Raw genomic sequence first — 27402 nt, forward strand, 5'->3', positions numbered from 1 at the left:
GTAGTAAATTGATCTGTTCCCTTAAAATACGTATATGCAACTGTTACAAAGCCAATAATAAATGGTTTTATAAAATGTAGTTTTATTTTATGTTACTCTGCTGTTACATAGGGCATAACATTTTCACAAGGCTTTTTTGGGACTACAGTCAATGATTAGCAAACACACAATATAGTGGTCCAACTCTCTAAAGAACAATCACTGGACAAACTGGACACCCTCTCACATGTGCACATACCTGCATGGAAAAGTACTAAAGTTTAGACTTGGACTTGTGTACTTTATTTCCCCTTCCTAGTGTATTAAGAAAGGACATGCATTTTAATTTGCCCAAAGCAATGCTTGTATTCTGGCAGCAACATGCTACTTCTATTACAAGGTAAAGTGAATACCAGAGCTACGAAGGCAGGAGGTGTAAGTGAATTTTTATTGGGAAGGAAGTTGTCAACTTAAACAGCAGCAAATGAAGAATGCATAAGGAAGCTCCCTGTTGTCACAGACAGATGTAACCTCCAGAACATGTGACACAGGAGACATTTCAATCTGTGACCCCAAGCCCGGATGCATTGAGTGCTTTACCATTCAATCTAACACTTCTGGATTCCTACTGAAAAGGAATATGTGGCAAGGGCATGGAAAAGTTGCTTCAGAAAGGAAAAGCCCAAAGAAGGGTCAGAGTGGGAATGTAGAAATCAAGTTATTATTACAATCACTTTAAATTGTAATGCACTACATTTCCATATCTTCACAGTAATACAAAACACAGTCACTTGCAGAACTGGTTCAGATTACTTAAATACCAACTGTGCTGTCAGTCCTCTACACAAGTGTCTGGAAGTTACTTGTGTTTATATGAAATGAAGCTATTGATACTTTTCTACAGCAGTAACTGCACACCAGGAAGGCCGAGACAACACAAACCAAGGGATGGAGTTTTCCCAAAGCTGCAGTGTGAAAAGACTATGAACAGTTGATCCCATACACATGAATGGGCTTCCTTGCAAGAGGAAATCCAAGTGGAATAAGGAATGGAGATGTAAAAAGGTTTTCTTGAGGGGAAGGAGGAAGGCGCCCTGGATGCCTTTAGTTTTCGGCCCCCTCTGCTGCATCACATTCTTCGCCTGCACTGTCTGAAGTCCATAACTATAGAAGAAAAAGAGAATCATGGTGAGTATTACTTCCATCCAGACATTCTTTAAGTCTTTTAAGTCAATCCTTTAAACAAGAGGATGGCCAAGACAACCTCTTCTCAAACCTGAAACTATCATCCCTTCAGAATTCAGAAAGTAGCCTAACAGACATGTACAAAACCACACACACACACGTATACATACATATGTACATATGTATACTGTGGGCAGTACCACTGTCTACAGGTTCCTCCTTTAGCTCCTGCTCAGACTTCCTCAAGGATGGACTATAACATGTAAGCCAAATACACCACCTACTCCCCAACCTCAGCACCACTATCAGGGGCTGGGAAAACGGCATTTATTTTATAAAGCATCATTTCCTCCTGTTCTTTTTCTGTTGAGCATAAGATATTATCCCATCAAATTTACTTGAACATACAAAATGATGTATGTTCAAGCTTGTCTTTTATCAATTCTTTCCTTTGTTTATACACTTTGGGTCTGAAATAACCCCACAGGCTTACATGTTTAGTCTCAGCTTCTCACATTGTAGCTTTAGAAAGGTAACATAATCCTTTAGAAGTACCAAGTTAGAAAGCCTGAGTCGCTGGATGTGGTCGCCAGCACTCAGGAGGCAGAAGCAGGCGGATCTCTTGAGTTCAAGGCCAGCCAGGGCTACATAAAGAAACCTTGTCTCGAAAAACCAAAATAAATAAATAAATAATAAAAAATAAAAAATGGCTGGGTGATTGTGGCAGTGTCTCTTTCCTGTGGCTGCCAGGAGAGATGTAGGCCTTCACTTCACATGCTTCTATCAAGCTGTTCAACACAAACCAGTCAAGCTACCAATATGGACTGAAACCTTTTGTGAATCAAACTAAATGTTTTCTTGTTCTAAGTTGTTTAATCTCAGGTCTGTCACAAGGACAGAACTAATGTATCCTGCTTAAGGATTAGGTAGAAAAGCCAAAGAAAAAGATAAGTCACGCTTTAGCTTACAAGCAGAAGCAGAGTAAAATTAGGTACAGGCTTAGCCTCTGTACTGGTTAGTTCTTTTCACTTCTGTCAACTTGACACAAGCCAAAGTCATCTGGGAAGAGGGAACCTTAACCGAGGCAATGCCACCATCAGAATGGGGCATTTTCTTGATTAATGATTGGTATGTGCGGGCTTAGCCCCACTATAGAAAGTGCCACACATGAGCATGTAATTCTTTAAAATCAGGCTGAGCAAGCCATAGAGAACATGTCAGTAAGCAGCAGCCCTCCACGGCCTCTGTTTCAGCTCCTGCCTCCAGGGTCCTGCCCTTACTTCCTTCTATGATGGACTATCAATTCTAAGCTGAAATAAATTCTTCCCTTCCAAAACCTTTGTCCTGCCATGCTTTCTCACTGCATTATAATGAGAACTAAAAAAATGCTCTATAAAATATTCAAACACAACAAAATTCACCAAGAAAGAAAAAAAAAAAAAAAAAAAAAGCTTGTTTTTTTTGTAAAAACCTTTACAGGCATAGGCATTTTACCTGCATACTCTGAGTACAGTGCCCAAGGAGGGCAGAAGAGGGCACTGGATCCCTTAGGACTGGCATCAGTCCACTGTGAACCACTGTGTGGGTTCTGAGACTCAAACCAAGGTCCTCTGGGAGAGCAACCAATGTTCTCAACCACTGAATCATTTCTCTAGCCCTACCAAATAAACTTCTATTAGAATAAGCTGCTTTGTGTGATTTTAGGAGATCGAAACACCTATAAAATCCCTAATTTGCTATACCTAATTTATCCAGAGAAAAGAAATATTAAAATTAAACAAGCTCTCTATATTAACTGTTATCAACATATTTGGCCAAGTCAAATAGCAATGTTAATACTGTATTCCTCCTACAAGCTCAGTACATTGCACAGGAAAAGTCTGATAAAACACCTTGTCACTATGAAGACCTTTCTCCAAATTTTTAAAAATTTATTTTTATTTTATGTGCATTGGTGTTTTGCCTGTTTATGTCTCAGATTTTGGAGTTACAGACAATTGTGAGCTGCCATGTGGTTACTGGGAACTGAACCCGGGTCCTCTGGAAGAGCAGTTAGTGCTCTTAACCACTGAGCCATCTCTCCAGCCCCCCTTTCCTCCAAATTCTATAAGAGACTATATAGCTCTAGCCAGGCAGTCGTGGCGCACACCTTTAATCCCAGCACTCAGGAGGTAAAGGCAGGGGGATTTCTGTTAGTTTAAAGCCAGCCTGGTCTATAGAGTGAGCTCAAGGACAGCCAGGTTACATAGAGAAATCCTGTCTCAAAAAACAAAAACAAAGCCAAGAGAATACAGATTCTTCTATAACTGCCCCCCCCCACCCAAAGATAGGAAGATCAAAATGAAGTTGTTATTGTTTCTGAAAACAAAGACATTTAATAGTGAACAACTCACTGTTAAGTTGTCTCTAAGCAACTGCATGATGAGGGTGCTGTCTTTGTAAGAGTCTTCGTTCAGTGTATCAAGCTCTGCAATGGCCTCATCAAAAGCCTGGTAAAGTTAACATTCACAGTGAGTAATACATTCAGTGACAGAAGCTGCAAACACAACTGTGGGTATGGCCACATTATTCTATGGGGTAACACTTGGTGCCTTGAGGAGGCAGGTGCACCTGTAATCCCAACACTCAGGGAAGCAAAGGAAGGCAGATCAATTTGAGTTCGAAGACAGCCTGGTCCAGGACAGCAAAGGCTGTACAGAGGAAACCCTGTCTCGAAAAACCAAAGATTTTGTGAGGGTTCCTCAATGCCTCTCCCATTTAGGAGACTTCTGTCCTCACTTTTCCTTACTAAATCTATACTACTCCAGTTCTTTAAAAAAAAAAAAAAAAAAAAAAAAAAAGAATTAATATAACCTAAAATTCACTGTAAGTACTAATATAAACAAACATTTCTTGGTTCTCTCACAAGACACACAGTATATTTTAACACATAATACAACTCTTACAAGAGCTAGCATGTAGTTATGCTGTTGTCTGGGACATTTGAGGGAAATGCAGGTTTCTAGTGCTCAAACTTAGCAGACATTCCTTTCCAGTATTTGATGTTTCCTTCTTTGACCACTTTGCCTTCCAGGCTTTTTAGTCAGACACTACTTAGAATCACAGTGAGGGAACCATGTTGGGTGTGCGCGGGGGGTGGGGGGGTGGGGGGGGTTGAGGCGGGGGAAATGGGAAAGAGGATTATAAAAAGAAAACATCTAACACAAAAGAAATGCCTTCCTGAGCATCCTAATACCCAAGTATCTCACATTCCTTAGCCAAAAAGGGATATCCACAACACAGATCTTACCGTTTTGGCCAGTGTGCAGGCGAGCTCTGGATTATTAAGGATCTCATAGTAAAATACAGAAAAGTTAAGAGCCAGACCCAGGCGGATTGGATGTGTAGGTTGCATCTCTTTCTTACTTATATCAAATGCCTCTTGGTAGGCTCCTTGGGAATTATCTATAGTTTCTGTGAGTTGGAGAAAAAGTTTTTTTTTTAATTAAAAGATTTATTTATTATTATGAATACAGCGCACTGCCTGTATATACACCCGCAGGCCAGAAGAGGGCACCAGATCACATTATAGACGGTTGTAAGCCACCATGTGGTTGCTGGGAATTGAACTCAGGCCCTTGGAAGAGCAGTCAGTGCTCTTAACTTCTGAAGCATCTCTCCAGCCCCAGAGAAAAAAAGTTTTAAACACAGCAGTAGAAGTATCTATCCAATATACAGCATGCTAACAACTTTAATATATGTACCAGCTCTGAGTCATTCTGAGTCACCATAGCTCCAGTATATTTAAATAAAACGTATGAGGACTGGCAAGATGGCCAGAAAATTAACATGCTTGTACCAAGCCTGACAACTCCAGTTTGATCCTTAGAAGCTACATGTCCTCTGATCTCCCTGTTGGTGCTGTAGCATTCGGGCATACACACAATTAAGAAATGTAAAAAAAAAAAAAAGCAAGACAGACAGAAAGGAAGGAAAAGAAAAAAGGCCTATCTATTCATATAGGTCATTTAAATTTACTGTGAAGTCTGAGCAAACCATACACTCATCTTCTGTCTCCTCCCTTCTTCAAAAGTTGGTTATAAGCAGCAATGCTTATATGCTCCTCTGAAAGTGCAATGTGTAAAACTGAGCCTATTCCTTGCTACTTGGCAGGAGAACTGAAGTTTTATGGCCGTCCTGAATTACAAAGTGAATTCAAGGCCAGCCCGGGCAATTTAATAAAACCCTGTCTCAAAATTTAACTGAGGTTAGGAACATAGCTCAGTGGTAGGGCACTTTGTCTAACATGTACGAAAACCTAAGTTAAATTTCCAGCAAAATAATAATTATTAAAACTTTTAAAAGAACTAGGGACGTAGTTTCAGTAGTAGTCTTTATCAAGCATATATATAGCCCTGGGTTCAGAACACCCCACCCCATACCCTCTACACATAACCTACCACCTCCTACTTCTATGTTCCACATATAACTTAATGAGAAATATAGATTAAGCATATATAAAGAACTCTGGAGCTATAATTATGACAAACTTCCAAAACATGAAAGATTAAGCCTATAATATCAAATCAATGGTTGAGTCCTTTGATGGATAGCATTATTGGGATGTGATGGGAACTAGGAGCTAAGGATTAGGTAAAGAAATCACGTTAAAGGGGCTGGAGAGATGGCTCAGAGGTTAAGAGCATTGACCTCTCTTCCAGAGGTCCTGAGTTCAATTCCCAGCAACCATATGGTGGCTCATAACCATCTATAATGTGATCTGATGCCAGACAGGTGTACATGCAGGCAGGATACTGTATATCTATAATAAATAAATCTTTAAAAATATAACAATAATTTTAAAAGGTAAACAGGTTAAAGGAGTGTTTCCTTGAAAACATATACCTTGTCTCTAGCTATCCCCAAACCTCCTGCTTATTGGCGGCAATGAGATGAGTAGCTCTGCTCCATCATATCCTGTCAAGTTCTGCCTACTTCAGGGTCTACTTTAATGGAATAAGCGAACCATGGGCTGAAAACAGTAACTCTCTCCTCTAAGCTGTTTCTCTCAGGTATTTAGTCACAGTGACATGTGTATCCATTCCCACTTCTGACATATTCTGGGTTAACCCATGGTTAAATATACTTACGTTTTCGATCATCACCACAAGCTACTTCAGCAAGATACCGGAAATAATCTCCCTTCATTTTCAGATAGAAGACTTTACTCTCTGGATTAGTTGCATTGGCTATTAAATACTTATCCAACAATTCCTAAAAGAAATAAAACAAACACTAGTAAATAGTCACTTAATAACAGACAAGAAATTATAATGGTTACACTTCTCCCTATCACTCCTGGACCTGAAGCATGCTCTCTTTTGTTTTGGTTTTTTTGAGACAGAGTCTCTCTGTGTATTCTTGACTGTCCTGGACTCGCTCTGTAGACCAGGCTGGCCTGGAGCTCACAGGTAACCGGCCTGCCTCTGCCTCCCTGAAGCATGCTCTTACAACAGGCTGTGCTCTAGCTTCTCTGGCAGGCTTTAAATGATTCAGCCCATAGCTTTAGAGCAAAAAGCTTAGCTAACACCAAACATTGTCCTTTCTGTAGGCTATTTCCCCACTATTAACTGATGCCTGCTTAGGTGCCATGTACCTGAAATAAGGATACTGCCCTCAAGAAGTGCTCAGTTGGTGAGAAACACCACAGAATCATACACCCAAGTTTTCAAAGATGTATGAAGTTGGGTGTGATGGCACATGCCTTTTAATCCCAAGGAAACAGAGGTAGGCAGATGTCTGTGACTGAGAGGCCAGCATGGTCTACAGAGTGAGTCCAGGACAGTTTGTTTTTTGAGAAACCCTGTCTCAAAAAACAAAAACAAAACAAGTAGGAATGAGACGCTATAAAAGCACAGGCTCTGCAATAGGAAAGGTGGCAGGGAGAGTTGATAATAACGCACTATGAAGAAAATGAAGATGTGGGGCCATTTTAAGGAGAGAACACCAAATGTTTAACTTATCAAGTATGAGGAGAACAATACAGAGAGCACAACTAACTCACTACGGTTTAGAATGGTGCATTCAGTGTCCTCTGCAGGTAAGTGTCTGTCCAAAGAAAGTACGTACAGGGTCTGCAGACTAGATTCAGAAATGTGTACAGAAATTTGAGAGCAACTTTTATGTCAACTGGATCTGAACTGATTAGCTTTATTAAGAGTGGTGCTGGGAGCCGGGCGTGGTGGCGCACGCCTTTAGTCCCAGCACTCGGGAGGCAGAGGCAGGAGGATCGCTGTGAGTTTGAGGCCAGCCTGGTCTACAAAGTGAGTCCAGGATGGCCAAGGCTACACAGAGAAACCCTGTCTCGAAAAACCAAAAAAAGAGTGGTGCCGGGTCCCTGCTCGGAACACCGCCCCCGCCCCTCCACAAAAAAGAGTGGTGCCAGGGACTAAATTGGTACATGTCCTTGCACAAACTCTATAGACAAGAGATAATCCCTAAGGGATTATAGGTGTATATCACCACACCTGGCTTTTCTGTCTGTTATCTCTGATATCTTACAATGTTATTCTGCATTTAAACCAGTGACCTAAACAGAAGTATTTGTGATGACTAAAAATACAAGGTCATATGGTATCTCTTTAGACTATTCATTTTACTTGATATTAAGCAATTTAAAATTTATAGGTGTTCACTGCGAATACAACCAATCAAAAGAAGTCAAAGCCTAGAATAGTGTCACATGCTAAGAGCTCAGAAAACAAAACAGTAACTGACCAGCTCCTCTGCCTCAATTCAGTTTGAGAAGCTGAGCAAAGAACAGAAGCATATGTTTGCATTCTTTAAAAAAAAAAAAAAAAAAAAAAAAAAAAAAAACTAGATACGATCTGTTAACAAGCTATAAAGTGCCAACTATGATATACACTAGAAAGTCTGGAAAATAACCCAGAGTAAGACTTTTTAAATTTAAAAAATAAAATAAAATCTATTACTCAAGGAAAAGATTATTTCCGGATCTCAACACATGGGAGGAAAAAAAAAATCTAACAAAAAATGCCCCTAACAAAATACAACCATTGTATTGTACATCAGTTTGATGGAAACAGAGAAAAGCATTTAAAATCTTTAAATTAAAAAAACTTTAACATGGGGCTGTAGAGATGGCTCAGTGGTTGAGAGCACACTTGTTACTCTGGCAGAGATCCTGGGTTCAATTCCCAGGACCCACATGGTGGTTCACAACCATCCAATCCAGGAGATCCGATGCCCTCATCTGAACTCTGTGGTACCAGCCACATAAATAGTACACATACATACATGCAGGCAAAACATTCATACACACAACTCTTAAACAACCAAAAACAAAACAAAAAACAAAAACCAACAACAAAACCCCTTTAACCTCAAGTTTCATTTTATAAAAGTGGCAAGTATCAAAAACTATGCTCAAGTTGGAAAGTTGCTGAGCCAGAAATGTAGCAAGAAGTCACACCAAGGGCCAACCCCAAAGTCTTGGACTAAAAAAAGTGCTACCCCCGCAGCACCATGCATGAAAATGATACATGGTATTCTGAAGACCAGACTTTAGGAACTTCAGCTCGTGGGCATGTTGGTGCACGCCTTTAATCCCAGCACTCGGGGACGCAGAGGTAGGTGGATCTCTGAGTTCGAAGGCCAGCCTGGTCTATAGAGTGAGTCCAGGACAGTCAAGGCTATGCAGAGAAACCCTATGGGGGGGGTGTGTGTGGGGGTGGGAAGAGTTTAATGAGAGAGAGTGAAACGGGAGAGAAGGGGGAGAAAAAGAGAAAGTATGCCTTCAGAAGGGAAGAAATAAATCGTTTACATTTACAGTTAAAATTTTTCCTATTCCTGGGCTGGAGAGATGGCTCAGGGTTGTTAAGAGCATTGTCTGCTCTTCCAGAGGTCCTGAGTTCAATTCCCAGCAACTACATGGTAGCTCATAACCATGTGTAACTGGTGCCCTCTTTTGGTGTGTAGGCACACATCCTGGCAGAATACTGTATATGTAATAAATAAATAAATCTTTAAAAAATGTTTTCACATTCCTAATTACTGAGAGTCCATGTATGTAGCAAATTCTGGTATTGAGCTCAGAATCCTCCTGCCTAAGCCTCCAGAATTAAGGATTACAGGCATGAGTCATCATAGCTACTTCTATACATTATTTGTATTTTAACTCATATTGTAAAGTCTTCAACCTGGAAACTGCAGGATCCTGGAAGATTTGAAGGACTCCCACTGGGCTTCCTCTGGCACTGGCAGTGTTAGCTGACTGAAAGGTGTAGAAAGCAAATAATGTTTGAGAACTTTAAGATGTCAGTACACTACTCATAACTAACTGCCAGGTGATCTGGTAACTGAGAACACTCCAGAGCAGTTCTAAACCTTCCTAATATTGCTACCTTTCAATACACTTCCTCATGCTGTGGTGACCCCCAAGCATAAAAGTATTCCATTGCTACTTCATAACTGATTTTGCTACTCTTATGAATTGTAACTTAAATATCCGATATGCAGATTATCTGAAAGAGGTCCAAACCCACAGGTTAAGAACCGCTGCTCTAAGAGGCAGATGCAGGCAGATCGCTGTGAGTTCAAGGCCAGCCTGGTCTACAAAGCGAGTCCAGGATAGTAAAGGCTACCCAGAGAAACAAACAAAAACAAGAACTCAAGAAAAGGATGTAAGTAATTTACTCTCAGAAAAACAAGTTGGGAGTAACAACAACACAAACCACAATAACTGTAAGTCGAGAAATGCATCTGTCAAGCCAGGCATGGTGGAGCACACCTTTAATCTCAACAATCGGGAGGTAGACCCAGGCAGATCGCTGTGAGTTTGGGACCAACCTGGTCTACAAAATGAGTCCAGGATAGGCAAGGATACACAGAGAAACCCTGTCTCAAAGACAAAAGAAAAAGAAATGAGTCTGTCAAGAAATAGCACCAAGGCCAAATGTAGATCAGTAATGTTTCCTTTTATTACTTGCTCCCATGTCTTAGAAAAAGAGCTAGAATAACAAACCCTGTTAGTAACTTTTTAAAAAAAAAAGATTTATACAGTGTTTTGCTTGCGTGTACACCCACATGACAAAAGAGGGCATCAGATCTCATTATAGATGGTTGTGAGCCACCACGTGGTTGCTGAGAATTGAACTCAGTACCTTTGGAAGAACAGGCAGTGCTCTTAACCTCTGAGCCATCTCTCCAGCCCCCATTAATAACCTTTTTTTTTTTTTTTTTGGCTTTGTTTTGTTTTTTGAGACAGGGCTTCTCTGTGTAATAAAGCTCTGACTGTCCTGAACTTACTTTGCAGACCAGGCTGACTGTCCTGAACTTACTTTGCAGACCAGGCTGGCTTTGAACTCACAGAGATCTACCTATCTCTGATGGGATTAAAGGTGTGTACCCCATAGCTGGCTCCATTACTAACTCTTAAAGGCAACCCATTTATATGTCACAGCACTTAAATTTTTTTGCTTTTTCAAGACAGGGTTTCTCTGTGTAGCCTTAGCTGTCCTGGACTCGCTTTGTAGACCAGGCGGCCTCAAACTCACAGCGATCCACCTGCCTCTGCCTCCTGAGTGCTGGGATTAAAGGCGTGCACTACCAGGCCCAGCACATCACTTAAATTTTACCATTAGCTAAAGAGCCATTTTTGCTAATTTGCTTTCGAGACAGGGTTTCTGTTACAGAGTCCTGACTGTCCTGGACTCTCTTTGTAGACCAGGCTGGGCTCAAGCCCACAGAGATCCACCCGCCTCTGCCTCCTGAGAGCTTGTGTAGGATTTAAAAGCATGTGTGGGATTAAAGGTGTGTACCACCACACCAGCTTAAAGAGCCATTTTTAAAAAGTATTTTTATTTGTGATGTATGGTGTGTGTTGTGTGGTGTACTGGCACCTTCAGAGGCCAGAAGAGGGTGCCATAACCCCTGGAATAGGAGTTATAATTGGTTTTGAGCTTTGCTGGAAAGCCAACTCAATATCCCAGGAGAGTAACTGTTCTTAAATGCAGTCATCTCTCCAGCTCCTAGGAGCAGTTCTTTAATGTTCAGCAAACAAACGTATTAGCTGTAACAACTACCTATACATATTAACCCCATCCATTTAGAATGTTCACTTTAAAGTATCATTGTTGCCTCCTTCCTTTTCCTATTTATTTCTTTCAGACAGATGCCCTTTTAACTAATATCAAGGCTTTCTTAACTATCTTAAAATGAAATTAGTAGGTAATATATATCTACACAGATAAAACTATGAATTTCAGCATCTGAACTTTCATATATATAAACTATAAACACTGTATAATTGAATTTGTAACTTTGAGAATTACAAAGAATAATTGTTAGCTACCAACTTGTTGAAGTAACACGAATGACCTCTCCAGTTATGTTACAATTAAAGTAAAGTACAACCCTCTCTTCATTTAACAGTTGTGTTCCTATATAATTTCTTGGTCATTAAAACAGAATGAATTGGGCTGGAGAGATGGCTCAGAGGTTAAGAGCACTGGCTGTTCTTCCAAAGGTCATGAGTTCAATTTCTAGCAACAACATGATGGTTCTCAACCATCTATAATGAAATCTGGTATCCTCTTCTGGCCTGTAAGTGTATATGCAGGCAGAACACTACATACATAATAAATAAATCTTTTTTAAAAATCAGAATGAATTATATCTAAATATTCCAGTATATACTAGAGTTGAGCAGGATCAAGCTCCAATAGTTTTCTGTTTCCTGGAGGGTGGGAAGTAGGGGAAAAAAAAAAAAAAAAATCACTTCAGAATGGCAGGTCCAATTCAAATTTAAATCTAACATAAAGTCTTCCTCCTTACACTGACTGTATCTTCTCTTTGCATACAAGCATTGACTCCTGCTGAATAATGGATAATTCATGTACTTTATATAAAAAAATGGAAGTGAAAAACAGAAGTTCTCCCTACAATTCCTTAGACATCTAGATCTTCATTCCTGCAATTCCTACTAGCTTCTTGGATTTTTTTCCTAAGATTCAAAGTACTTAGAATCCACTTTTGATTCTCTCTTCCATGAGTTAGCACATTATCCCACACCTTAGTCTCTCCATATTATAATTCCTCTAAGATATCTTACTTGGGAGGCAGAGGCAAGAGGATTTCTCTAAGTTCAAGGTCAGCTGTGTCTACATAACAGGTTCCCAGACAGCCAGGACTACATAGAAGGACCCTATTTCAAAAACAAATAACAAAAAACCCAGAATTCTTAAACTATTGAAGTTGGGCTATGGGTGCATATTATTCTCTTTATTTTTGCATAAGCTTTTTATTATTTCCTGAGATAATTATTAACATTAAAAATAAATCATGAGGAAAAAACAAAATAAAGAAAGAAGTGTGTCTTAGCTGTTGTTTATTAAGCAGAAGAGAAGAAAGAAGGGGATTCCCTCGCCATAGTTTCCCTTGGTACAGAATATTTGTGTCTTGTGTGGAGGTGAGAAGGTGGTGAGCACAAGCCCCATTCCAGCAGCAAGAAAGGAAGAAAATGGTGGCCCCTCTCTCAGGCCCCAGGGGCATTCCACTTATTCAGCCAATGCCTTTTGCAGCTCAGATAGCAATAGGCTCCTGACCTCAGTATTGCCTGTTCACCACAAACACCCTCTGTCCTGACAGTCACCAGAGGCATGTGCTCACCAAAGACCATAGACAGGTGCTTGAAAAGAACATTTGTGCCACAGTGCAGCCAGAAGTTAGAGGCTGTGCTGACCAGTTCTGAGATGGTGCTGACTGCCTGCTCATATTTCCCAAGGTCCCCAGATATGCCAAACTTGTCTGGAAGTCACTGCAGCCCAAGTCAGTGCAGAAGTCATTGCAGCCTTAGCTACTTTTCTATTGCTGTGACAAGACACTTATTTAAAAGAAGCATTAGGCTGGGGGCTGGCTACAGTTTCAGAGGGTGAGTCCATGATCATCATGGCTAGGAGCATGCCAGCAGGTATTTGGAGAAGTAACTGAGAGCTTACAGCTGACCTACAAGGCATGGCAAGTGTGTTTGTGTGTGGTGTGTGTTTGTGTGCAAACAATTGGAAATTGCAAGGGCTTTGCGCCCACCAATGGTGACACATCTTCCAACAAAAACTATTAACTAATCCCAATCCTTCCCAAACAGTTAAATCAAGTAGGGGCCAAGCATCTAAACTATATGCACCTATGGGAGCCATGCCCACATAAACCACCACAGGGCATTTGCTTTTCCAACACATATACTAAAATTAAGAAAGCTAGGCATGGCACTGCACACTTGTAATCCCAACACTCAGGGAGGCAGAAGCAGGCAGATCTTTGTTGAGTTTGAGGCCAGCCTGGTTTGCATAGCAAGTCCAGGACAACCAAGGCTACACAGAGAAACCCTATCTTGAAAAACCAAAAAGAAAAGAAAAAGAAGAAAAAAAAAAAAAAGATAGGAGAACAATACAGCTGTGACATCTATTACTCCAACTGCCAGAATTCCTTCAGCAGATCTGGCTGGTATCCCCATTTCTTAGGAACTTTCTGGAAATGTGTGACCCTCCTGAGGTTGTACACTCAAAGAGAGTAACCAACCTCCTCATAGGTCTATATCAGTTATACTCCAGTACTAGACACTCCAAACTTTATTGTTGTTCTTGTTGTTTTTAGAGACAGGGCTTCTCTGTGTAGCCCTAGCTGTCCTGGAACTCATTCTGTAAACCAGGCTGGCCTGAAACTCAGAGATCCCTCTGCCTCGATCTCCCAAGTGTTGGGATTACAGGCGTGTGCCACCACGCCCAGCCCAAACTCTTAAGAAAAGAAAACTTGGAGGTAGGGGATTTTTTGTTTGTTTTTTTTTTTTAAAGAATAAGAAAGATATAAACCAGACGGTGGTGGCACACTAATCCCAGCACTCAGGGAGGCAGATCTCTGTGAGTTCGAGGCCAGCCTGGTCTACAAAGACAGACCAGGACAGCCAGGGCTAAACAAAGAACCTGTCTCAAACAAAACAAAACAAAACAATGGGGCTGGAGAGATGGCTCAGTGGTTAAGAGCACTGCCTGCTCTTTGAAAGGGCCTGGATTCAATTCCCAGCACCCATATGGCAGCTCACAACTGTCTGTAACTCCAAGATCTGACACCCTCACACCAACACACATAAATTAAAATTAAATTTTAAAAAATACTAAAAACAAGACAAAAAAACAAAAACATATAGATAAAAGAAAATTAGCAAAGTAGAGAACATGTTCAAAGAAACTACTCATAGGGACTGGAGAGATGGCTTAGAAGTTGAGAGCACTGGCGGTTTTTCCAGAGGACTTGGGTTCAATTCCCAGCACCCACATGGCATAGTATCTATCTGTAATGTGTAACTCCAGTTCCACGCCTTCTGACACCCTTATGCAGATATATATGAAGGCAAAACACCAATGAACACAAAATAAAAGTAAATAACATATAAAAGGAAGGAAGGAAAGACGGACAGACGGATGGACGGGCAAACCCAAAACACGCAATGTTTCTTCAGTACTCCAACAAAGACTTAAGACCAGCTCTCTGGGAATCTCCAAGGGCTCTAAGCAGCACCCTGGAGCTGCTGGGACATGCAGCCTCACTGACTGAGAACAACTACCAGATTCTTAACCTTTCTAGTATGAAACAGCCACTGTTAAGAGTACCAAGACTACATCCAGTAAGCCAGTCTAGTAAATCTACCTTTTAATGTATACGTTATTCTATCAGTTCTGATCTTTTAGAGAACCTGACTAATGCACCAACAATACAAGTGCTATTTAAGATATTTGTGGACATGACTGATTCATGCCCATGTTAACAGTTGACAAGCCCCTTTTTTTTAATTTAAGATTTATTTATTTATTACTTATATAGTATTTTGCCTGCATGCCAAAGGAGGGCACAAGATCTCATTATAGAAGGTTGTGAGCCACCATGTGGTTGCTGGAAATTGAACTCAGGACTTTTTGAAGAACAGCCAGTGCTCTTAACCACTGAGCCATCTCTCAGCCCCGACAAGCCCATTCTACTTTTACAGTTCTGTACTTCAGTCTCATCTACGAAATGCACTGACAATCTACCTCCCAGTTGTTGTTGTAAAGATTAAATGAGTTAATACAACACTACTTGGTTTACCACTATCCTTCAATGCAAGACTGTCTGCCTAATTACTGACATCTAGATCAGTCACTGGGACTTTCAGCTCTAATTTTAACCCTAATTTTATTGTTTTGAGACAATATCATGTAGTCCATACTCACAAGTAGTCTCAAACTGATTATGTAGCCAGGAATGACCTTGAAGTTCTGACGCTCCTGCTTCTACCTACCAAGCCCTGAGATTACAGGTGAACACCACAGGCAGGTGCTAGGGATCAAACCTAGGCTTCTGTACACGTTAGACAAGCAATCTTATCAACTGAGCAACAGCTACAACTCATTTTCTAAAATTTTCTCTTCCAAACCCAATCTACCAATTTTTCTTCTATTTCCTTTCAGAGAGCGCTCAGCTGACTTAGCCATAAGGCTGGCATCATCCTACTGCCTCTTTGATTTTATTCTCCCTGCCTTCCATATAGTTACTGAAGCCTCAGAAGTAATTTTCTCCACTAAGACTGCACTTAAAACCCTCAGACAAGGAAGTGTAAGAAGACCTGGGAACACCTATTTCCTCTCCTTTAGTTATAAATCACTAACTGAAAGAGATGTATCTTGTCTGTATTTGCATTTAAAATATGTGTATGTGTATAGTAAATTCATAAGAATAAGACTTAAGTACAATCTGGCCACATAAACAGATTAACAATATAGATGAGTTTGTCAGAACAGTGGGAATCATGGAAAGAGGAAATGGACATAGACCATTAGGTCCAGGGTGACATGAATCATCAATGTACCAAACAAATCCATCCCAGCTGTGAAGATGATGGCCTTAAAAACATTTCAGAAGCCACCCAGATCCTTTTGTTCTAAGGCCAGTTACTAAGCAACTTCCTTATTACAACTGGATCTCCTGTGAGTTTTATTTGCCTCCTGACTGAAAACATACTGGTCATGTCAGCACCAGCACTATCACCATGCTTTTCTTCCATATAAATGGGAAAACGTTTTTTTAGTCATGTGCACTTGATTACTGTGCTTGAAAAGATTTCTCCTCCTAGATATGTCTGAGCTTCTAAGGCTAAAAGCAACAGCATATCCTGCAGTATTACTCATTTCTACTAACTGCCCATCCTACCTCCTTGGTATCCAGGCTCATCACACTACCTTTGACTCCACACTTGTGTATACTCTGTAACTCCAGCACCTCCAGCAAAGCCTTACCCTAACTTTAAAAGAATAAATAACTTAAAAAAAAAAGTGTTATTCAGTCTTTCTAGCTCCACTCTGTGTTTATTAAAATTCAAAAAGGTCTAGAGCATTCTTTAATGCCTCTCTAGAGAAGGGGAAGGGGATTATTTGTATAGACAGAATATCTTTTGTAAATTGTTCAAATTTTGAGGATTTGATCCTAACAGTAAGCAAAGACCTAAAGCCAAATGCCAGCTAGACTACTTGCTAAATTACTGCTATGAATTAATGAGAGCTGTCATTGCAATATCAGAAACTTAATATACGACTCAGGCTTCAACTGAGTATAGACTACTCTAGCTACAGTGAAAATAACAATAAACTAAAGTAGTTCATACAGTCAACTGGTTATTTTTGTGGCCAAAAGATGAACAGACAAGAGGGGGTGTGTGTATGTTTGCCATAAAAACAGAAAAATGTCCCTTCCCCAAAGATCTCTCCATTTCAAATCTCTAAATCCTCTCTCCTGGTCCATAAAATCTCCAGCCACCACTAACACAGGCAAAGTATGTGTTAGCATCAGTATCTGCTTTGAAGCACAGTGGTGTCTCAGAGACTATAGTCTTTTATGAACAAGGTCTCACACACACACACAGAGAGAAAGAGAGAGGGGCAGAGAAGATACTCTGGTATATAAAACGTTTATCCAGTCTCTGCTTTAACTAGCAAGCCGTGATGGTTATAGAAGTGTTGGGATGCATAAGGTTCAGTCTCTGACAATTAGGCAATAAAGAAAAGATGTGTGAACTGCAATGTGCTCAATAAAGAAATCATTCTTGTCCCTTCAAAGCAGTTGTACCAATTTTGGATATTATCAGGGGAAAAAAGTCCTGTCTGACTTCTGTTGAATTCCCATGTTGGCAGCTGAGTACGAAGTAGTTATAACTGCCATGTAAAATGTTAATACTGTCTCTCAAAGAATTTAAAGATATATATATTAAAAAAAGTTCTCTGTACTTGTTAATTAAAAACTATTTTATACAACCAGCATTTCTTGTTTGTAAGGAAAAGAAACACCAGTGCCTCTACTTTCCCCTTCAACCACAGAATTTCAAGGGAAAGGATGCAATAAAAGAGGGGAAAGATCTTGGCTCACGCCTAAGTAATCAAACTAAACAGGTATTCTGATACCTGAAACAAAGGAAGCTCAATAACAAATAGGTCAAAACTGCTTGGTTGACTTGGTTCTGCTACAACCTATACGACCACAAAAGACAAGAAATGTCTTGTACTAGCAAGGACACCAGTGCACTTTCATTTAGCTTGTCTTTTGTTATGTCTAAGACGTAGTAAAGTACTATGGGATATAATGAAATCTATGGCTGTCCATTATCTATGTAGGTATATTTCATGTACTATTCCTTACAGCCAACTCTATCAGCTTTGTCTCAGAGCACCCAATGAAAAAGTACATAGCAGCCAGACGTGGTGGCGCACACCTTTAATCCCAGCACTCAGAAGGCAGAGACAGGTGGATTGCTGTGAGTTCAAGGCCAGCCTAGTCTACAAAGCAAGTCCAGGACAGCAAAGGCTACACAGAGAAACCTTGATTCGATAAAAAATGAAACAAACAAACAAACAAAACAAAACAACAAAAACAAGTTAATGAGCCCTCTCGACCCATTTATCAATTAAAGGACTAAAAATATAGGAAGAGGCCAGATATGGTAGACATGTTAGCTGTCCCATATTCGTAAAGGGCTACCCTATGGAAGCTTTATTTAAAAAGGAAAAAAAAAATTTGCCCCAGCCAAGCTGTGCAGTAACACACACCTTAAAGCCAGCACTCAGGAGGCAGAGGTCAGCCTAGTCTGTATAGTTCGTTCCAGGCAGAGCTACACAGAAAAACGCTGCCTCAAAACAAACAATACCCCTCCTCCCCAGAAAAAAAAAAAAAACTTGTCCCAACACATGATTCTACTTGGAAAAAGTAGGTATCACCATTAGCCCAAAAGCAGCACAAAATGCACTGCAGGCTCACCATCAGATCACTGTAGCTTGTTGACAGGTCAGCTATGTACTTTTCTTTCTTTCTTGGAAGATTTATTTATTATGTATAGTATTCTGCCTGCAAGTACACCTGCAGACCATAAGAGGGCACCAAATCTCATTATAGATGGTTGTGAGCCACCAGGTGGCTGCTGGGACCTTTGGAAGATCAGCCAAAGCTCTTAACCTCTGAGCCATCTCTCCAGCCCCAGCCATATATTTCTAAATTATGGCTTTTAATTTTTTAATTTATCAGAATGCAGTGATTACACTCCTCTGCTTTCTAATGGCATATTTACACCCCAGTCTGTAGCATTCTGACACTCCCTACCAAGATAAAGCTCCACTGTTTCAGACTGGCCATTCTAACTGTACAGAACTTTACTGAGTTTTAAATAGTTTGTTTAGAACTATGCAGGTGTTTGAGTGGCTTTGTTAGTAAAAGTACGGAACACTTTAAAGAAACACATCACATCACAAGGTTCAAAAACCATGGGCCACATATTCCAACTATCAACAGCAGTTTTACAAAGGAGAATTATGTATACCTTTCATTGTCTTCCTAAAAAGACCGAAGCTATTAGTTTCTTCCTCTGTGAAAAGTTTGTCCAGATGTTGCTAAAAGTCCATCCACACAGCATTGAGAGGATAAGATACTCTGGTTGAGAAACACTGATCTAATTTACACTAACAACATTCCATTCTGTTTTGCTTTTTTTTTCTCTCTCTCTTTTCCCATTGTCCATGCTAAGCAAGCACACACACTGATATATCCAGTCCTCTCCATTCACTCGTCAGTATAAAACCTACAAAACTTTTTGTTGTTGTTGTTGGTTTTTCAAGACAGGGTTTCTCCGTGTAGCTTAGCTGTCCTGGACTTGCTCTGTACATCAGGTTGGCCTCAAACTCACAGGCTTGCGCCACTGTGCCAGGCCTACTAAGCTTTTGGCAACAAGTAACTTACATAGCCCAAGGGCAAAATGCCAAAAGTTAAGACTAAAACTTTGTTATACTTGTATTTAATAATAATGTAAGTTCTAGTCATTTCTGTCCAAAGACCTGTCTTCTCCCTCCAAAGTTCTAAGTGTTAACTCAAATTTCCCAACACAGAAAGTCATACATACTATAGTCAGCTAGCGTGGATTTAGGACTACTGTGTTTCACTTCTTGTGAAGACAACACAACTTAGGTTCCAATATTTGTTCTACCCTGTACTCACTTGGTCACCTTGACCAGCCACTAACTTCCTTATGCTTTAGTCTTCTCAACTTTAAAGTAGAAATATCAACTTAACTCACAAGAACAGAGTAAATATACAAAATGTTAGGTACAGAGTGAGAGTGTTTGCCTAGCATTCAAGAGACCCTAGGTCCAATTCTCAGTATTTAGAATGCACACATGCATGCCCCCCACTTAAATTGAGTCTTACCAGGAAAAAAAAATTGCTGGCAAGTATAGCATATACTTGAGAGGTAGTGACAGGACCTAAATTCAAGGCCAACCTTAGCTACACTTATCTCCTCACTCTACTCCCATACCCCAAAAGCCCACCAATGTTATTTCACCTACAAACCTCTAACAGTGGGCACCATCCTCAATTTGCAGATGACAAAACACTGATCTGCTAGTGATCAAGGCAATAAAGGAGCAATGACTTAAAAGCTGCCCATTTCAGAGCCCATATTTTTCCTATTATACACAGAAAATTGCATTAAGATCTTTGATTATGGCAGGCACGGTGGCACATCTGTAGTCCCAGCACTCCAGGAGGAGGGAGACTGGTGGATCTCTATGAGTTCAAGGCCAGCCTCGTTTACAAGGCTGATCTATAAGGTCCAGGACAGCAAAAGCTACACAGAGAAACCCTGACTCAAAGAAACAATAAACAAGTAAGTAGATAAATAATTCTGTGACTACTAATGATTAAGAATAATACATGTAGCCCGGGGGTGGTGGCGCATGCCTTTAATCCCAGCACTTGGGAGGCAGAGGCAGACAGATCTCCATGAGTTCAAGGCCAGCCTGGATTACAGAGCGTGTTGCGTGTTCCAGGATAGCCAAGGCTACATAGAGAAACCCGGGGGGTGGGGGGGGGGTGGGGGGGGTTTAGAATAATACATCTGTCTTAGGCAAAAATAATGACCAGCATGAGCTACATTTTCATTAGAAGAGGTTAATTTAAAACATAACTGGGGGGCTGGAGAGATGGTTCAGAGGTTAAGAGCACCAAAGGTCCTGAGTTCAATTCCCAGCAACCACATGATGACTCACAACAGATCTGGTGCTCTCTTCTAGTCTGCAGGCCTTACATCCAGGCAAAATATTGTATATATAATAAAACATAACTGATTTAAGTTATTACTGAAATAAGGTGAAGGAGAGATAAACCTGTTTTTTATTATCCCAAGTGTGGGATCGAACGGTCTTATGAGAGGCAGATGAGGTTAATCCACTAGAAGACCAACCACCTTGTGCGGGAGCTTTGACTGCTGTCAGCTGAAAAGATCTGTGAACAGACTCTGGGAGGAAATATGTAAATGAGCCCAGAACTGGAGGTGGGCTTTTGGAGACGGGATAGTTTTTGGCTGTTCATCACTCCACTTCGAGAAGCTCCTAGAGAGAACTGCTGGAGGCTCGGGGCTCCGGCTCCTGCTGTGGTTCTGGGTTCTGGTTACTCCAGGTTCCAGCAGAAGAAATCCTGAACACGCCAGGAGAATCGTTCCTCGGAACTGATTATCTTTACGGTTTTGTTACTGTGTTCTTTAATCTTCTTTTCCTATTGTTTTGGTTAGTCGGGTTATAAGTGACATATGCTCGGTTAACAAGTTGTAATAAAATATATTGGTTAAGAAAATTGAACTTACAATAAGGTTATACAATTGTTACAGAACCACAGAGCTTTCTAAACTCTACATTTTTATTTCATGTGACTTTTTTTTACCGCCACCACCACCTTTGAAACAGGAGGGATTTAGCTACACAGCACAGATTAGCAGGGTAGCTTTTGATGAGAATCCTGAAAACTAGGATTAAAGTATACACTTCCCTTCCCCACTTATATACATCTTTTTTTCTTTTTTGAGACAGGGTTTCTCTGTGTAGTCCTGGCTTTCCTGGAACTCACTTTGTAGAGCAGGCTGGACTCTAACTCAGAGATCCAACTGCCTCTGCCTCCCAAGTGCTGGAACTAAAGATGTAAGCCACCAGGCCTGACATGGGATTATTAACACTATCCTTGACTCCTTCTTTCTTTCTTTCTTTCTTCTTCCTCCTCCTCCTCTTTTTTTTTTTTTTTTTTTTAAAGCTAGCTCTTGCTGCTTCCCAAGATGGCTTCAAACCCTGAAACCTGCTTAACCTCCAAACAGCTGGGACGATAGGCACATTATCATTGCATTTGTCTCTGGCTCTTGTTTTTTTGAGACAGGGTACCACAACATTCAAGCCGGGGTCAAACTCACACACAATATAGCACAGGCTGATTCTGATCTTTCTACATCCACTTTCCAAACACTGAAATTACAAGCATGGGTCACCAACCTGATTCTTACTTTATTAAAAAAAAAAAAAAATCATAGTATGGACATTAGATTTCTCAAACTACCCCTTGTATTACATAGAAACTCATCTACTGAAAGTCTAGAACAAAGGGTATTAGAGTGCTAGAAGCAAAGGCTGTGTCATATACACTTTAAGCATCTGGTTCTGTTTTTATTTTTTTCTTCTTTATTTAATCTAAGTATGAGTGCTCTATCTGCAAGTACACTTACATACCAGAAGAAGGCATCAGATCCCATTATAGATGGTTGTGAGTGACAATATGGTTGCCAGGATTGAACTCAGGACCACTGGAAGAGCAGACTGCCTTGAACAGCTGAGCCATCTCTCCAGCCCAGGCATGTGGTTCTTACTCCAAGGTTTGTAAATGATAGATTTTTGTTCCCAAGTCCCAGAGGGGACTTTATGAATCCATGATTTATGATTCCTTTGATTTGCTCTTACTTCACAACCAAGTTCTGAATTATTCCCAAACATGTTAACCACTGCTCGATTTTTCACTAAATTTTGCTCTGGTCAACAATCAAATCACTAATTCTGCACTACTTCTTCACAAAGCCAGTACACTAGTCACTTATTTCTACCATTTCATTTATTTTTGAGGTATGTGCTTCAACCTAGAATTATTTAGAGGTTGTTTTAGTTACTTTACTAAGACAATTTATAAAGGAAAGTGTTTATCTGAGGATTACAGTTTCAGAGGGTCAGATCGCCATGATCATCATGATAGAAAGCATACTGTCAGGCTTATGCTTGAACAACAGCTAAGAGTTTACATCTTGGTCCACAAGTAGGAGATAGAAAGAGCCAACTGGAAATAACACCCCCAATGGCACACTTCCTAATCCTACTCAAACAGTTCCACCAACTAGGGATTCAAGCATTCAAACAGTGGCACGGGTCTCTAATTCCAGCACTTGGGAGGCAGAGGCAGGCAGATCACTGTGAGTTTGAAGCCAGCCTGGTCTACAAAATGAGTCCAGGACAGCTAAGGCTACACAAAGAGACCCTGTCTTGAAAAATCCAAAAACAAAACAAAAAAATATGAGCCTTTGGAGGCCATTCTCATTCAAACTACCACACAGGTGGGAGTTACAGTAGAGGGGGAATGGCAAGTCTCCAATTGTTATAACAGAAACTAATTTTAAAATTTTAGACCAATCCTCTCTGCGTTAAGTTATACTCACAGGCACATCCCTTACCTAGCATATTCAAGGCTTTGAGTTCCTGCTCCCAAAATTGAACTACTAATCTGTCAACCATCAGATTCTTGTTGACAAGCCAGGCGGTGGTAGAGCACACCTTTAATCCCAGTATTTGGGAGGCAGAGGCAGGCAAGTCGCTGTGAGTTCGAGGCCAGCCTGGTCTATAAAGCAAGTCCAGGACAGTCAAGGCTACACAGAGAAACCCTGTCTTGAAAAAACAAAAACAACAACAGATTCTTGTTGACTAGTTTAATCACTTCCTTGTCTGTGTGCTGAGATTATTAACTGGTCAGCTCACACTCAACCATGAAGCCCAGATGCAGCCAAACCATTAAATTTATCTACAGCTTATGGTGGCAGGGCACTTGCCTAACATTTGCTAGGCCCTGAGTTCAATTCCCAGTATCATAAAAAGGGGTGACACTCAAACTTCTACCTAATTTTTCCTTTTAACCTGCCCAAATTATGGTTCCTACAACAGAACATTCAGAAAACCCTCCCTTAAGCCATATACTGAATTCTCCCCAATGGCCAACAGTGACAACCACTTCTAGCACTGACCTCTCAGCTCTCAATATTCACCCTCAAACTTACTATCTCTGTCAAGTCTTATCTGGTGAGGTTTCTGTTTCCTCCTAACTATAGTGCATTTTACTCACAAACATTTTATAGAAATTACCTTATATATTTCCCGATATTATACACTACTAGAGGGCAAAAATCAATGGTTCTCAGTTTTGTTCTTCCCTGTATTGTTTAACTTTTCACTATACAGCAAACTCTCCAATATATTTGCCAACCAAGACATGCTTTCCTAGGATACTTTTCCAAACTGGTCGTCAAAGCAAAATTTGGCTGAAGACACTATTAATTTTAATTTGTGCAATGTGTATCAGATTAATCAAATCTACCTCTTCTATTTCTGTCTCAAGTAAGAAAAAGAACTGTCCTAATTTCAAGAGTTCTCTATTAAAAGGATATGCATGCGAGGTCTCTGATAAGTCTGGTCACTCCCTCAAATCACATCATCAGACAGAGTATGCACACATTTATACTACTATAAAACCCAAAACTTTCCAGGGCTGGAGAAATAGTTCAGTATTTAACAGACTTGCTGTTTCTTTTTCTCTTCCCCCCCCACCCCGCCCTGCCCCGCCCAGACAGGGTTTCTTTGTGTAGCTGTGGCTGACCTGAACTCACTCTGTAGTCCAGGCTGCCCATGAACTCACAGAGATCACACTGCCTCTGCCTCCCAAGTGCTGGGATTAAAGGCGGTAGCAACGGCCACCACCAGGCGCACATGCTATTCTGGTAGCACACTCCAGACCCCAGCTGAATTCCTAGCACCAAAATGGTGGCCAGTTCTAGGGGAAGTTGACCCCTGACTTTGTTCCAGCCTCTTTGGACAATGCAAACAATGCATCTCCATAAGTGGTACACATGTGTATACATGTACATACATACATACATACATACATACATACATACATACATACACACACACACACACACTATCTTAAGAAAGAATTTTAAGTGCCTCAAGAGGGAAAAAGTATTCCTTGGTGAGCCAGGCACAGTGGCGCATGACTGTAAACCCAGCACTTTGGAAGGCAGAGGCAGGCAGATCTCTGTGAGTTTGAAGCCAGCCTGATCTACAAAGTGAGTCCAGGACAGCCAAGACTACACAGAGAAACCCTGTCTCGGAACACCAATTTAAAAAAAAATAATTTGGTCCAGAATTAAACTGCTAGTTTACAGAGAAAATCTGGTGATTTTGAACTGAATGAGTAAATAAATCACAAAGTGTTAACAACAGCCATCAACATATACTATTATCCAAGTTGAATGTATTATCTCTTGAATGTGAACACTCAAGAGTTGTCTCCCCCATGCTGAACAGGGTCTGAGCCTAAGAGAACATATATGTTATTACAACAAAATCTCATCTTTATAAAGCAACAGTTTTTGGACTTTACTATGAACTCTGCTTCTTCTGGCCCCTAACAATCATGATTTTGTTCAAATAATCTCTTTTGTTTAGAAAAATGGGTAGGTTAAGTTTTTCTTTTTTGTAAGTTAAGGTTTACCCAACAGGGAACAAAAGTTTTAGGTTCCATTGGTTTGATGTGATGAAGCAAAGGCGGCTAGAAGGGAAAGAAAAATGATTTTTTTCCTTCTCTTATGAAACCTTGCATGGTTGCCTTTCAAAAGACACCTAAACAAGATATGGAGCAAGCCTATCAGCTACTAGCCGCCTCTTAGAAAGGTGGCATGTAAAGAGCAAACCCAGCAGCTACTCTACACCTGTCTAGGACTACATATGAATGCGCACACAATTCACAGAAATAACTGCAGCATGAAAATATCTGACACTCTTTGCGAGGCCAGCCTGGTCTACAAAGGGAGTCCAGGATACCTAAGGCTACACAGAGAAACCCAGTCTTGAAAAACCATGATATGCTATTTAAAATTTTTTTAAAGCGTGCTTTATTAAGAGATCTGTGCAATGACCAAGCTTTAAAAATGCTCCCTCTAGAAAGGATGAATCATGGCAGTCACCACCACAGCCAGGACTGGATAGTTCAAAACCTGGAAAGGTTCCCTTGCCCATTCACACCAGAAATGCTCTCGTTCCATTTCAACACACCAGACTTTAAGTGAGATAACAAAGAGAAAAGCGCTATTGAAGAATGACATTAACCAGGATGTAATATTCTTTAGACTGTATCCTTTTCATTTAGTGAGCTCCCCCCCCCACACACACACCCCTTTAGCAAGGAAAGGCTCAACATATTCTTACCTAAAAAAATGAAGCTATGTTTATTAGATTTCCCATTTCTCAATCTTGGGCGGTGGGGGTGGGGAGAATACTAGCATCTATATGTTCAAAGTCCCCATGCCGTCTCTCTATGACGTGAGGCCCGCAAAGTGACTAATGGCCCTTAAAGAACTTGAGATCTCACGACCAGTCTTCTGGCACAAGGTTAAAGAGAGCTTTTTAAGTCTGTGTAAGCCTATGTACGAGGCTGTTTCCAGGTTTCTGTAAACCAGAGCCTGGGCAAAAGATTTACTTACGCTCGAGAAAGCTCTGAAACAATGTGTGAAGGAAGCCAGGGGGCTCATCTCACCAACTCCCCACGCCATCGAGAGCGCCACACAAAAGGGTCTCCCTCCCGCCGCCCCACTCCCCCTCCCCGCGGCCCGGACTCCCGGACTCACCAGGACCGTGGTGCAGATGGACCTCAGCTCCGACTCCACTTTCTCCCGATAGTCCTTGATCAGCTGCAATTTCTTGTCGGAGGTGTCGGTCTTCTGCTCGATGCTCGAGATGACCCGCCAGGCGGACCGGCGACCCCCGACCACGTTCTTGTAGGCCACCGACAGCAGGTTGCGCTCCTCGTTGGACAGCTCGGCGCCCTGCTCCGTCACGGCTTTCATGCAGGTGGCCATGTCGTCGTAGCGCTCGGCCTGCTCGGCCAGCTTGGCCTTCTGGATCAGCTCGGTCTTCTCCATGGCGAGCGAGGGGCGAGCGCCGAGCCGGATCCGGAGTCCTCCTGGAGAGCCGCGAGGGGCGGGGCGGGGCGGGGCGGGGCGGCGCCGGCGCGGACAAAAAAAAAAAAAAAAAAAAAAAAAAAGGGAGCGAGGAGAGAGCACGTCAGACAATGCGGCCGGACGCCCGCTTTGTCTCGGCGCACGAGGCCGCGTCCCTCGGGCCTCACGCGGGGCCGCCGCCGCCGCCGCCTTCCGCGCGCGCCCTCCGGCCCGCCCGCCGGCCCGCCGTGCCTTCCCAAGGCCGAAGCGCGGGCCCCGCCCGGCCCAAGATGGAAGCGGCCGTTGGCGCCGCACCTTCCCCCGTCCCAGCCCGTCCCTCAGGCGCGTGGTGGCCCAGCAATCATGAAGACCGCGCTCCGCCATACTCCCCGGCCCCAGCCCCGTCCCTCGCAGCGGCGGCGGCCCCTCAGCGGCGCCCGCACTCACCTTCTAGTCTCCGCGGCCACGACGCGAGTCCCACCACTTTGATCTGCTTTGGGCTTTAGCCGAGGACCCTCCCGTCTCAGCCTAGCGCGGAGTGGACGAGCGCGCCACTGGCCAATAGCGCTCAGCGCCTCCCCGGAGTGTCCCGCCCCCGGTTTCTCCTC

The 27402-nt window shown here is 41.6% G+C and overlaps 1 protein-coding gene and 1 pseudogene across 1 annotated transcript; both read right to left on the reverse strand.

Annotated features, from left to right (window-relative positions):
* Positions 1–62: 62 nt before the first annotated feature.
* Positions 63–27402, reverse strand: Ywhaq (tyrosine 3-monooxygenase/tryptophan 5-monooxygenase activation protein theta). The gene is made up of 6 exons (XM_051143945.1): positions 27242–27402; positions 26483–26817; positions 6294–6417; positions 4454–4617; positions 3558–3653; positions 63–1143 (listed from the first exon to the last, which is right to left on the reverse strand). Exons 2-6 carry the CDS (start codon positions 26774–26776, stop codon positions 1084–1086), a joined length of 738 nt encoding a protein of 245 aa, XP_050999902.1. The 5' UTR covers positions 26777–26817; positions 27242–27402; the 3' UTR covers positions 63–1083.
* Positions 12549–12976, reverse strand: LOC127195255 (ragulator complex protein LAMTOR4-like; annotated as a pseudogene).

The sequence above is a fragment of the Acomys russatus genome, chromosome 1 (genome assembly GCF_903995435.1).
Source record: "Acomys russatus chromosome 1, mAcoRus1.1, whole genome shotgun sequence".
NCBI classification, from domain to species: Eukaryota; Metazoa; Chordata; class Mammalia; order Rodentia; family Muridae; genus Acomys; species Acomys russatus.

Excerpts from the sequence above, each read along its gene's own strand:
- Ywhaq (XM_051143945.1), bottom strand. The coding sequence starts at position 26,776 with ATGGAGAAGACCGAGCTGATCCAGAAGGCCAAGCTGGCCGAGCAGGCC. Across the intron at positions 6,418-26,482 it reads CCATCTGCACCACGGTCCTG|GAATTGTTGGATAAGTATTT; the intron begins GTGAGTCCGGGA and ends TATTTCTTTTAG. Across the intron at positions 3,654-4,453 it reads CCTGCACACTGGCCAAAACG|GCTTTTGATGAGGCCATTGC; the intron begins GTAAGATCTGTG and ends TAACTTTACCAG.